The sequence below is a fragment of the Hypomesus nipponensis genome, chromosome 15, assembly GCF_054491055.1.
Source record: "Hypomesus nipponensis isolate SF chromosome 15, ASM5449105v1, whole genome shotgun sequence".
In the NCBI taxonomy this organism is placed as follows: Eukaryota; Metazoa; Chordata; class Actinopteri; order Osmeriformes; family Osmeridae; genus Hypomesus; species Hypomesus nipponensis.
In genome coordinates, this window is record NC_140375.1 from 1,433,695 (window position 1) to 1,447,082 (window position 13,388).

The 13,388-nt window shown below is 41.3% G+C and overlaps 1 protein-coding gene and 1 long non-coding RNA gene across 6 annotated transcripts in view; one reads left to right on the plus strand and one right to left on the minus strand.

The window, feature by feature from the left end:
* golim4a (golgi integral membrane protein 4a) overlaps positions 1–13,388 on the plus strand; it is a 93,687-nt gene that overhangs the window by 77,024 nt on the left and 3,275 nt on the right. For 2 of the 4 annotated variants that reach the window (XM_084673708.1, XM_084673709.1), the window contains exons 13-15: positions 10,296–10,523; positions 10,667–10,729; positions 10,805–10,900. In XM_084673708.1, the coding sequence (XP_084529834.1) occupies positions 10,296–10,523; positions 10,667–10,729; positions 10,805–10,900 (387 nt within the window). The remainder of the gene's footprint in view (positions 1–10,295; positions 10,524–10,666; positions 10,730–10,804; positions 10,901–13,388) is intronic. The other 2 variants (XM_084673710.1, XM_084673711.1) reach the window with 2 other exon arrangements.
* Positions 5,960–8,380, minus strand: LOC146256959 (uncharacterized). Of its 2 annotated transcripts, none has more exons than XR_014729890.1 (3): positions 7,564–8,380; positions 6,364–6,429; positions 5,960–6,230 (listed from the first exon to the last, which is right to left on the minus strand). It is a non-coding gene; the product is annotated as an uncharacterized LOC146256959 (long non-coding RNA). The 2 variants fall into 2 exon arrangements; XR_014729891.1 differs by having other exon boundaries at positions 7,041–8,380.

Here is a 13,388-nt window from a genome sequence, read left to right on the forward strand (position 1 = left end):
ATCCTTTCATTCGGTGTGTGAAAAAAACAAAGAGAAAGCAGCCGATTTTATAAGCGGGCAGAGCGGCCCACTGTGAATTCTCCCGATGGCCTGAAAACTATTAATAAACAAGCAATATTTTGGGGGGTGCTATCGGGGTGCTTTGGTCTTTCTTGGGGGTGCTGAAGCACCTGCTAGCCCCTCCCTAGCGCTGCCCGTTTCGCCGATGCTGTGGGGCTTACCCGCCTTTGCAATAGGCCTACGTAATGCAACGAGATATGATGCCTCAGTTAGGGTTAGCCTCTTTACAGACCACACATTGTGGCTTTTGAACATCGTATGGCCCTATCCAAGAAAATCCCAACTTTATATATACCTAGTCATATTTTCTGCGCTTTCTGCTGGGTTCAGACATTTTCTATCGGCAAAGTTGCTGTCACCGCTAGCTAAAGATGTTTTGTGTCAAGTATACTTCACATGCTGTCCAGACTGAGAGAATGATTAAATGACATTAAAATATGTATATTCCATATATCTACCAAATTATAATTTTCCAGAAAGCATATTTTTTTCAATAATAAAAAATATATATACTTGCCGCCTCCCCTGAAACTCTTTGGCGCGCCTCCCCTAAAACTATTTGGCGCCCCCCAGGGGAGGCGCGCCCCACACTTTGAAAACCCCTGCTCTATAGGGTTTAAGTCTGGAGATTGACTTGGCAAGTCTAATACCTTCCATTTCTTGCCCCTGATGAACTCCTTTGTTGTTTTGGCAGTGTGTTTTGGGTCGTTATCTTGCTGCATGATGAAGGCTCTGCCAATCAGTTTGGTTGCATCTTTCCTTAAATTGGCAGACAAAATGTTTCTGTAGACTTCCGAGTTCATTTTGCTGCTGCCATCATGTGTTACATCCTCAATGAAGATTAATGAGCCCGTCCCAGAAGAAGCCATGCAAGCCCAAGCCATGACATTACCTCCACCGTGTTTCACAGATGAGCTTGTGTGTTTGGGATCATGAGCAGTTCCTTTCTTTCTCCAAACTTTAGCCTTTCCATCACTTTGGTAAAAGTGAATCTTTGTCTCATCAGTCCATAAAACTTTGTCCCAGAATTTTTGAGGTTCATCTCTGTACTTTTTGGCAAATTCCAGCCTGACCTTCCTATTCTTCTTGCTAATGAGTGGTTTGCATCTTCTGGTGTAGCCCTTGTACTTTTGTTCATGAAGTCTTCTGCAAACAGTAGATAGTGATACCTTCACTCCTGCCCTTTGGAGGTTGTTGCTGATCTCACTAACAGTTGTTTTAGGGTCTTTCTTTACAGCTCTCACAATGTTTCTGTCATCAACTGCTGATGTTTTCCTTGGTCTACCTGTTCGACGTCTGTTACTTAGTACACCAGTAGTTTTCTTCTTTTTCAGGACATTCCAAATGGTTGTACTGGCTATGGCCAATGTTTCTGCAATGGCTCTGATTGATTTTCCATCTTCTCTAAGACTCACAATTGCTTGTTTTTCATCCAAAGACAGCTCTCTGGTTTTCATGTTGTTTTCACCTCTGAATACAGTCTGCATAGACAAAACCTATCTTACCCAATCTGAACCTGAGTGTAGACATTCAGTGGTATTTATTGATTGAATAACGTATGTAATAGGACACACCTGGGCAACAAAACACACCTGTCAGTCACATGTTCCAATGCTTTTGCTCACGTGACAAATGGGTGGGTTCTAACAAAAAGGTGATATTTTCTAATTTGTGCATCAGATCCTGATGTAAATACCTGGAAATAAAAGCTGAAACGTTGATCTCTGGTTTCACATTCATCGTTTGATGTCAAGCCCAAATGTTTTCAGTCTACAGCAAAAATAAAGGAATTGGCCTCACTGTTCCAATACTTTTGGAGGGCACTGTATGTGTGACAACCATATGCTAAACTTGCTACAACAAGGCAGGCAACTCAAGCAATTTTTCCCTGTGCTCATTCAATATAAGTGTATGGCTCATTCAGCTCAATGTAAATCAGCTATCGGACAATGTGAACTTTTGTGCTTGTGCCCTGTTGGTATCCGCAAGCACATTTGCAGGCAACTTTTACTGACGTAGACAAATAAATGGGGTGCTAGTTTACCCATTTCGGATTGGTGTCAAACATAGCAAAAATCTGGAAAAAGTATTCTGTGAAAAAGCTAGTAATATGAGCCAGGTTCGAGAATCAAACAAAAATTATTGGGGGAGATAGTTTTGTAAATGTTGACTGGAGTTAATAGAATAAAACATTTACATTTACATGTATTCATTTAGCAGACACTTTTATCCAAAGCGACTTCCAAGAGAGAGCTTTACAAAGTGCATAGGTCACTGATAATAACAACAAGATAGCCTCAAAGCATTGCGGGTAGCCAAAAACAAGAAGCACACATTATGAACAACCAAAAAATAAGTGCTAAAGGGAAGAAACCATAAGAGCATGTAGTTAAGCAAGTTACAATTTAAACAACAATAATCTATAAGTGCAAGTGTACCTGTAGGACAGCAATAAAAATAGGATTAAGTAAAATAGAATACAACAGTCAAAATCAGCTACCACTAACCAACAAGCGCAACAGTCTAAGCAAGAGTCATTGTGATCCTTGAGGAAACTAGCTTTGGGTTCAGCAAACCATTCCTCAGTACTGTTGTACTCCCGGAACAAGTGCGTCTTGAGCCTTCTCTTAAAGGTGGAGAGACAGTCTGTGTCTCTGATGGAGGTGGGGATTTGATTCCACCACTGGGGGGCCAGGCAGGAGAACAGCTTGTGTTGGGACCGGGCGGTCTTGAGCGGTGGGACCACCAGGCGGTTGTCAGAAGAAGACCGTAGGTGGCGGGTGGGGGTGTAAGGCTGCAGGAGAGACTTGATGTAGTCGGGTGCAGTCCCATTCACTGCTCGGAAGGTCAGTACCAGGGTCTTGAATCTGATGCGGGCCGGGGAGCGGGGTAATGTGGGAGCGTCTGGATAGATTGTAGACCAGGCGGGCCGCTGCGTTCTGAATCCTCTGAAGAAGGCGGGTTGCGCATGCTGGGAGACCAGCGAAAAACGACCGAAAGAGTCGAAACCTAACCGTAAATGCAATACCACCTACATCCACCGCCGTTGCTTCAAGCCAAGGGGTGGGGGCTTGGTATTGACAGGGAGAGCCTCCCCTGTCAGCTGTGTTGTCGATGCCTCGAGAGAAAAGTGGCAGCAACCAGAGCTTGCCGTCAAGCAGCATCTCGGGCCGTACAATGTGTATGATGTCAATTACATTTTAAAAGGCTTTTTAAAACAGAAAGGCGACTTTTAAAAAATCTATCCCCCAGCGGTGAGTATTTTTTTTGCCCCCCCCTTTCAAATTCAGAATTCAGATTACTAGACAAAAAATTATATCCTGAGAAAAGTGGATTTTTAGGGGTATATATATATATATATATATATATATATATTAGTGCTGTCAAACAATTAAAATATTTAATCGCATTAATGTCATAGTTAACTCGCGATTAATCACAATTAATCGCATTTTTATCTATTCTAAATGTCCCTTTATTTCTTTTTGTTCCATTCTTTTTTCAAATTTTAATGCTCTTATCAACATGGAAAAGTGGTTTGGATTGCTTTGTGCAAATATTTTTTTTTATTGAAAACAACATTGCAATCGCCTGGCTTTGACGAGGGGGCGGAGAATTCGCATCAGCTTTGTGCTTGGCCATCAAGTGGTATTTCAGACTGGATGTGCTGCGATGATAGCTCAGTTTACAACAACAAAAAACACAGATCACTTTGGTCTTGTCAATGGAACCATTTGGCAACTTTTTTAAAGTAAACTTTCCATTCAGAATCTTATTGGCATCCATTTCAGCGTCTCACGCTCGCCATCCACTCAAAATGTAACGTTAGCCAACTATCAGAGAATGTCTAATATCCGTAAACAGGCTCTGCTACTACTCTTTAGCCGGCTCGCAAGCCAAACAAGTGTGTGGCGTGCCTGTTGTTTTGTTTCCAGTCTAGCTAGATCCGGTGTGGTGTTGTAGTTTTTCTAACGTCGGTAGTTGTTGCAACAGCATGTGAAAAAAACTACAAAGTTTGCTAGGCCAAAAAGAGCGTTATTCGCGCGATAAAAAAATTGACGCCGTTAATTTGGGTTTGTGTTAACGCCTTTAATAACACGTTAAACTGACAGCACTAATATAAATGAATATGTAACAACTGTACAGAATTTATCGTCTCAAACTGTTAGAAAATAATATTTGGGCTTATTTGTATTTTTTCGATGAAAGCCATTGCTCCCGTATTCGAAACTACGCTATCTGCATTGCAGAACGGCAATAATTCCGTTCAACCACAAGGATCGTTAAGATTACGATGTGGAATTAGCTATAAAACTGTTAGTTATGCCATATTCGTAGTTGCCAGCAGATGTCGCCGTAGAGCAGCAGTTTCAGGACCGCAGTTTCAGGACCGCAGTTTTAGGACCCTGACAGCGCCACCTAGCAAATTGAAAGGCAGTGTCACTAGACACAAGATATTTGAATGGTTTGCAAGGCAAGAAACAAGGAAAACTCATGTGATGATGTTTGATGACACAATTATATAGAAAGGTATAATAGAAAGGTATAATATTTGAAAATATGTTCTTATAATATAGAAAGGTATAATATTTGAAAATATGTTCGAATAATAAATATTGGATGATTAAATAAATTAAAATCACAAAAAAATTGAAAACACTTGCATATTTCATAGATGTCAAGATCGAGTGTAATTTGATAAAATTAAGTAAGCAAATTAAGGAAGATAAAATAGTCTAAAGAAAATGTGGAAAATATATCACTGTGATAAAAAGAATTAGGCCTAAGCAAATTAAGGAAGCTAAAATAGCCTAAAGAAAAGGTGGAAAATATATCAATGTGGACAGATGTGTGATGTCTGGAGTGGCCTTAAAAGTTTTCTGGGACTACAGAGAACAGTACACAGTACAGTGCAGTATCCCTGCAACATGAGCCTTAAGGATTGTGGCACCTTTGCAGATACTCTGAACTCGTTCTAGAGGGCTTCACCAAATAGCCAAAGTCAACAAAGCATTATGTCTTGATAACATCAGTAATAACAAGCTCCTGGAGACCTGCTACAAACAACTGGCCCTGTCTTCTGTGAACTGTTCAACTGGTCCTTAGAGGAGCTGGAACACACAGTTCCAGCTCTTTGGAAGACCTCTGCCATCTGCCTTGTTCCAAAGAACAGCAGACCCAGGCTTCCTAATTACTTCCAACATGTAGCTCTTACATCAGTGGTGATGAAGAGTTTTGAATATCTGATACTTTTGAAACTACAAGAAACAATCCAGAACCTGGCAGATCAACTCCAGTTTGCCTATATGAAATGTGGAAGTCTCGATGATGCAGCCCTTACTTTCCTGCATCATGCACTCCCATCTGGAAAAACTAAAAGCACATGCTAGGCTTGTGTTTGTGGAATATGTCTAGTGCCTTTTAACAGAATGTAACCACATCTGTTGGGAATACAACTACTAAACATGAGTAAATCCTTGATTCATACTGCAGATAATTAAATTCCACACACACACAGGGTTCTGTCAAAATACTTATGCAATGTACTTATTCTGTGATTCATTTCATTATTTAATTTTATGCTCTATTATACATAAATATCAAAGTTATCTGAGTAAATACAAGTTTAACTCTATTCTGTTATACTTTAATTTATTTAATGTCATCATCACAAAAAAAACATTTTCTTTGAGTAATGTGGGATGGTGTGGAGGATCCACCGCTTCCTTCTCTGCTGCTGGTGGTGAACCTCTATGGTGGATGGGCTGCATGAGGATGCTTCCTTTGGTGTTGATGGGTATGCTAGATGATGTTTTGTATTGGACATGACTCAAAACATTCATTGATCAGTGGATCAGATCATCTTTCATATTCCTGTTAATACTGCACATGCCTGTGTGCATGCTACATTTTGGATATGTCTGACACCACAAAGTTCTGGAAAAGTGAAGTTCTATTCTATTTGCTGTGGCTTTTGCAGTCACTCAATCTCAACCACAAATGTGTAATGTTAGAGAGGCAAGACACAAGGTTGACTCCCAGGGCAGATTCAAGATTTAGTTGTTTATTTTGAATAGTTGTCAAACAATGACAATCACCCCTCCATATCACTCCATCCCCTCCATATCACTCCATGTAGACCTCCATCTAGACCTCCATACAACTTAATCCTTCAATGAGAGATAGAAGCAAGAAAAACAAATATGACATTAAAACAAAAAAAAAACATTATGGATATTTGACTTTTCCTGACCTTTCAATATTCAAACCCCATATTGTGATGTCAGTAACAACACTACTTACGAGTTGAATGGTCTCCCTTCAGTGCGCAATTGTTTTGATATCCCCCTATCAAACTCCTCCATTTCACTGAAATAGTACAGACAATATTACTTCTAGGTAAGCATAAATATCAGTTACCCTAGCCAGTGTCGCCGCTAACCATTTTGGTGCCCTACGCATAATTCCTTTATGATGCCCCCCACCACCACCACCACCACCACCACAGCTGCCCTGTCAATGCATCCACATTCTGTGTTTGATATGATGCTGGTTACGGAGTTAATGCGAGCGCGCAAGCGAAATTTTGGGGCCTTTATTTGAGTGCATGATGTATTTTTGTCTCTTAATTTTTCAGCCCCACCCTTACGTTTCTTAGCATGGTTTTCCAAATTACTTATAAACATTTAAAACTGAAAGCATGCAGCCAAGGAGCTCTCCACATGTATTACTCATTTTAAAACTATTTGATCAATCGAATATAAAAGCATCATAGAATGTACAGTAAAGTAACATCTAGCTGGCGTCAGTTATTTCAAATGCATAGATAATGTTTAACAGTAAAATCTAAATTTTATAACATAACATATTTGGGTGTGCTAAAATTAGCAATAACGTCAGCTAGTTCGAGGTGTATGCATAGGCTAACTATGAGTTAGCAGCATATTTCCCGTATTTAACAATAATTAATATGGACTTACCTGAAAGTGATGCACGGGCATCATCTTGCAGTTTATTTCCTTTTCTGCCCCTGACTCCTGTCTTTTTGAGGCCATTTTCGAAAAGTTTACCTGGCCTACTGTCAAAGTTCGTCAGGCCACTGAGATAGAAAAGGGCACCCACGGCGAGCTTGGAAAGTTGAGTGTGTATTAGTTTTGGGCACCATCGTAACGTTTTTTGAGCAATTAAATATATCTCTTGTTTTGCCTGTTTTGTGATAAACATGCCTAAAAGGTGCGTAATATTTATATAGGCCTACTGAAATAATATCGGCATTATAATTATAATAACTATCATGATTTTTCTGTTGGCAAATTTTTTGTGCCCCCTCAGGACCTGGTGCCCTACGCACAGCGCGTAGTGCGCCTTATGGGAGCGGCGGCACTGACCCTAACAAAGTAGTGTACATTAATTAGCATTACTTAAGTCGTTGATAATAAAGGTATTAATAGTAGATTATAAAGTTGTATGGCATTGTGCAGAAAATGTACATTCTCTACTTACCTCCAATGATAAACTGGTCCAGAGATGAAGAACCTTTCTGCATCCTGCAGGGACAGATTCCTCAGCATACTCAGGCCGTAGCCTATATGATGGCCTACAAAAATGATATGGTTAATTTTTAAGACAGTAGGGTGTAGATTTCGTTTAGCTGACAGATCAAATCTACTTGCTTTTAACCTATCATTATTTTGAAGTTTTATTAATGTGCTGGCTTTATCATAAGACACCTACAGTAGTTGGGCTTGCCAAAATCGCACTATGGTTTCAATAAAACAAAACAAATAGTCGAAAAGTTCGTACAGTATTCCATAAAATTATCATAAGTGAACAGATACTTGTACCAGAATTTTTTTGAACGTTAACTTAAATATGTTGAACAATACTTGATTTACATAAGCTACGTTGCACTACTGTTTCATTAAACAAACAGAGTAACAATTTACAGTTTGTTTTTAAGGAAGCTAACGTCACTGTGTCCAATCCCAACCGGTTCTTAGCTAACATTCTGATAAAATGCCACTTCAAATATCAATAAAAAAGATTGTATCACGTTTTCAGCTGATTTACTGATTTCACGTTAAGCTTTAACTTCTTACCTTTCAAACTAAATATTGTAAAAAAAATTGATGTAGCTTATCCTTTACTAGAGCCGGTAAAAAGACGCTGGCGCCGGTAAATTTGCCGTGCGCTACCCTTGTCCAAACCCAACCGCACTTATCCTCGTAGTAAACACTCGCCGCTGCTGTTTTTCCGGGGATATTAACTTGATCCAGGGTCACCAAACTGGCCATAATGTTGTCAATATATCCGGGGACAATAAGATATCACACTTCAACATCTCAAAACTATGCGATAAAATCTCAATTTGACTGTTTACCACCACCTGCTGGATGTTTTGTTGAACTCTTCTCATGTCAGAGTAGAGATAGTCGCCCGAGCGTCGCCCAAGTGGTCTTTCGGCTTTCTCTCATCAATGTAACTTTCCTAAATTATTTAGACATGTAAACGTCCATATATGTTTATGAAATTTGACACGTAGATTGTTTGGTATGCTTAAAATAATATTACTTACACTTTGCTAGCAATTGCAAAAGAAAATGGTCGCAAAAGACCGGAAACTGGGTGTTTCGGTGGTCAGGTTTGGACAATAGTAGTTTACAGCGGTCGGAATTGGACACAGTGACGCTATGTGTTTAGAGCAAGCTAGCTAGTGCTATAACTACTGAATATTAGATTTAGCTAATCACAAGTAGTTTGTTTGACGTTGGAAACCACTCCAGTGTCTTGAAATGATTTCGACAGCAAAGTTGAAGTTAGCTAGCTAACATTGTCCAATTCAAGACACCAGAATTGTTTCATACATAACCATACGCAATTCACAATAGCTACTTAAACTCTGATTCTAGTCCATCTTATTTTGAGCCGTAATCCTACAATATTAGCTACGAGGGTCCTCGAACTGCGTTCCTGAAACTGCAGCTCTCCGGGCTCTCCGGCTCTGCAGGTACCCCCTACTCAATGTTTCACTTGTCTCTGTGTTTCGAAAATCCTTGATTTGCCCATCACTACCATTAGCATCCTCATATGGAACTAGAGTGGAACAGCAATCAGTTCAGAATCCGGAAGTTTCCCAAGAGTGGGAGTTCTCCCCATATTAGACATTCTCTGCTGACATTCTGGTTCTGCTTCGGGTGCCATCAAGCGGGATCTCTGGTCGTAGTCAGTCCTTCACTAACCAATCAGCATTCGTTAGCAGAATGCTAGCGCATTATGGGCAACAACGACTTACCCTGTAAGAAATCGAAAGGACATAAGTACTCGTTCATTCAACTTTTGACCTGTAATCCATGTTGAACATGCAAAAACTACAATCAAATCTGAGATTTATCAACGACAACTAGGCAAAAGAGACAAATGTAGCCGTTTAGCTCCATAGACTCCCATTAATTTTGCACTCGACCGCAATCATTTCCAGTGGAACACTGGTGGAACTGCAACAAAATTCGGTACAATGAGGCTTAATCTGGTTGTGCCCTTGCCGATGCACCCAATGAGAGCGCACGTAGCATTGTAATATAAACATGATGTCATGAAAATGACAACCCAAATTTTTACCTAAAATATTTGGGGCTTTAGAGAGAACATTCGGGGCTCAAACCCCAGAAGCCACCCCCCCAACCCTAACCCATGAACCAAGGGTCAAGACTAAACCAATTCCCCGTAGTGGTGTGCAGACTGGTTTTATATGAATGATTTTAGCAGAAAATAATTTAACTATATATCTGTGAAACTCTATATTCCCAGTATTATTAATAAATGATGGTTAATTTGGTTGCATTTTGTAGTGTGACAGATTTTGCTGAGACCTGAGTTCAATGTGACCTGCAAATGAGAGATAGAGTGATCGTGCGAATGTCACTATTCAGATTTTTTTTTTGTGCGGGCGCCCTGTGCCCCCCCACCCCCCACCCCTTAGTGGCTGCCCATCCATCAATCCATCGAAACACTTCCTCGTCTATCCATCCATCTATCTAAGCCCTTACTCATCCATTCATCCAGCCTTATTCTCATACATTCATTCATCCAAATCCTTACTCATACATCCATCTATCTCTCCTTACACACACACACACACACACACACTCTTCCAACCCCCAGTGACAATTCCTAAAGCCATGGTCTCCCACTGATCTCCCCTCCCCGTCACTGTCTCCCTCCCTCCTGTGCTGCAGGGGGCAGTAGAGGGGGAGGTGGACCCCGAGGACGACCCTAACAACCAAGGGGAGGATGAATTTGAGGAGGCAGAGGAGCAGCAGCCACAGCACAGAGCAGGGGATGAGGAGGAGGAGGAGGAGGAAGAGGGGGATCTGCCCAAACACACAGACACACACCCCAACCAGCCTGCTGTAGATGAGGAACTGGTGGTGTGGGAGGAGGGAAAAAGTCACAAGAAAGTTGGGGTCAGTTGAAAAGAAGAGTGGGGGGTTAAGTGAAGAGAGATATTTGGAGCGGAAAAGGGTTCGGTTGGAAGGAAGAACACAAGGATATAGTAGTGGTAGTGGTAACGTACATGTGTGTGTGTGTGTGTGTGTGTGTGTTGCAGATGGCGGTTAACCCAGACCAGCAAGAAGATACTCTGGATGAGCAGGAGGAGGGCGAGGATGAGGTGTGTGCCCAGACACACACACACACAAACACACACAGCTGTGATTCTGATCGATACCCTAATATCTGCCCATAGGTGCTGGAGGATCTGGCTGGTGCTCAGAAGAGAGAAGACGAGGTAGAGGAGGAAGAGGAGGAAGGAGACCCCTACAATGAAGAGAACCTTGAACAGGTGTGCAGGCACACGTGCACGCTTGTTTTCCCTGTAACTGTAGCCTGTCTGGCATGTCCCAGCAGTTGAATGCAGGAATCAGGTGTCGCACCTATGAGAGTATCTGTTTACCTGTGGGCTTTATTCACCACTCCTATGGGTACTGGAGAGAGGAGAGAAAGATGTGTAGAAAGAGAGAGAGCGCTCCTCCCCCTTCAGAGCGATTGAGCACTCTTAACACTGCTCAATGTTCTGCAACTTTTCTTTAATGCTGCACACATTGTTCATTCTATCAAGGTTCCACCTTCCCCAGCAACACTCAGGTGAGGGCTTCAACCCAGGATCGGTTTGTTCCGAGCAGATGTTTTATTCAGGTTTTAAGTTCCACCATAAAATTATCGTTCCAGTTGGAACCAAATGAATGAATGTGCTGTGTGATGTGCGAGTATGTATATTTTGGATGCAATAAGTATGGATTTTGGGGCAGGTAGGATGCCCCTATGGTAGAATAAAATGATAAAGGGTCCTGTACGGTGGCCCAGTGTGCAAGAAAAAGAAAGTCCCTTCTAGGGTGCTATACCAGTGTAGTAGTGGAGTGCCTCCACTTGCTCGTATTTAATATTGATGTCCCTGCCTAAGCTGATATCAAACCTATGTCCCTGAACTGTACATATAGCGGGTTAAGCAATGGAAGATTGAATTGTGCATTGTATTGCACACTGTGCATTTTATACGCAGCAAGAAAAAAAAGTTATGAGCGGTTGTAATTAGGCCTGTGCCCCAGTACAGCTTTATGTCGAGCAACGCCCCTGTGTCCCACCCTATGCAGCTGGTGCCCTTGTTATTTTTTTTGCCCCTGCCCCTCAGATAGCTTGCCACTGCTCCTCTGGTTGCAGAAGGTTAGAGAGACCACACCACATTCCACTTTCACAATATCACTGCCTGCCGCCGTTAAGTTCAAGTCTATCCCAGGGCTCGACGCTAACCTTTTTTTGCAGGAGCACATGTGTGAAAAACTTTAGGAGCACAGACAAAAATGTAGGGGCACAGTCAGTTTCGGTTTAATAAAAAAAAAATATTGCATCATTATTAGACTATTGAATGAATTACACAAAATTGACCGGTTACTTATTTATTCATTAGATATTAATTTATTACTTTTTTGTTTTCATTGTAACATTGTTTCAAACTGACTGGCTTGGCCAAGCTTTGGCCAAGCATGGGCGTCTTGATCTTTTTCCAGCTGACAGACAGTTTTCAGCACATTTAGAGGCATCAAACATTTCCAGGCAGGGCCCCTATGTACTGATCTGAATGAGGTCCTCTGTGGTGGATGGCTTCAAACTACTCATTAATGGGAAATGTATTTTATGTTGTATTTGGATCGGTGTTCATGAAGGGCTCTCCTGGTTTTCAGCATGCCTTGCGGCAGGACAGAAGGGGATTCAATAATAATAAGTGTTGGGAAGGATACTTTCAAAACGTATTTCATTACAGAATACAGATTAGCCCAAAAAGGTATTTTGTAACATGTTATGCTATTCAATCTGAGTAATTTATTCAGATTACTTGGATTACTTCCAGATTGAATTGCATTTTATAAATGCAGGAATGCAGCCATCAAATCCTGCTTACTAAACTGCGTTTCCCGATAACAATGGATCTAAGTTGTTACGGTCTAAAGGCCGAAATATGCTACTCCGACTCAGTTTACGGATGGGCGGGCAGACGGATACGGACGGATACAATACCCTTTTTCGTTTATGGTTCTCCGTAGGCTGCGGGTGCTGAAAACAATTCACCGCCAGAAGAGCAGGTGGCAAACCGGTAATGATGTCGTTAGCGGACCAATCACAGCTAAAGGGGTAACTGTAACTATCCGAAATTAGGATATATATTTAGGAAATTCAGGAGGTGCACATTGGGCTCTCCGAGGGCTCTCGGAGAGTGCATTCCATGTAGACAAAGGCGTTCCCATGTAACGTTTTTTTGGAAAACAGAGTACCCTAAAGGCCGATTTATACTACTCCGACTCCGTTACTGAGAGACAGACGGACGGAGTTGGACGGATTAGTTGAATTTATAGTACTCCAGTCTGTGGGTGCTGAAAACAATTCACCGCCAGAAGAGTAGGTGTCGCTGCACTGTGATGCTTGCTAGGTTATTGAAAAGTCGGAGCGAATTTACAAATTAGCCGTTTCATCATTAAAATAAGAACATTTTCAGCAACTACACTGCCCATTTCTCGTCACATTTTAATTGAGATGCTGATTTACATGTACTGTTTAGCTGAAATATGAATTGTAAAAACTTAAAGCAATAACGCTCAAAGGATTTCTTTCATCTTTTTGGTCACGACAACCCCGCCCCCACCCCTGACGCAAGCGGTTCTTAATTAAGCATTCTAAAACTGGTTGTTCCCATCCTTGATTGTGATTGGCTATATTGCATTCCATGCCGTTGTAAAATCCAGCACAACCTCACAGGTTGTCCTCATTCTTTAACATTC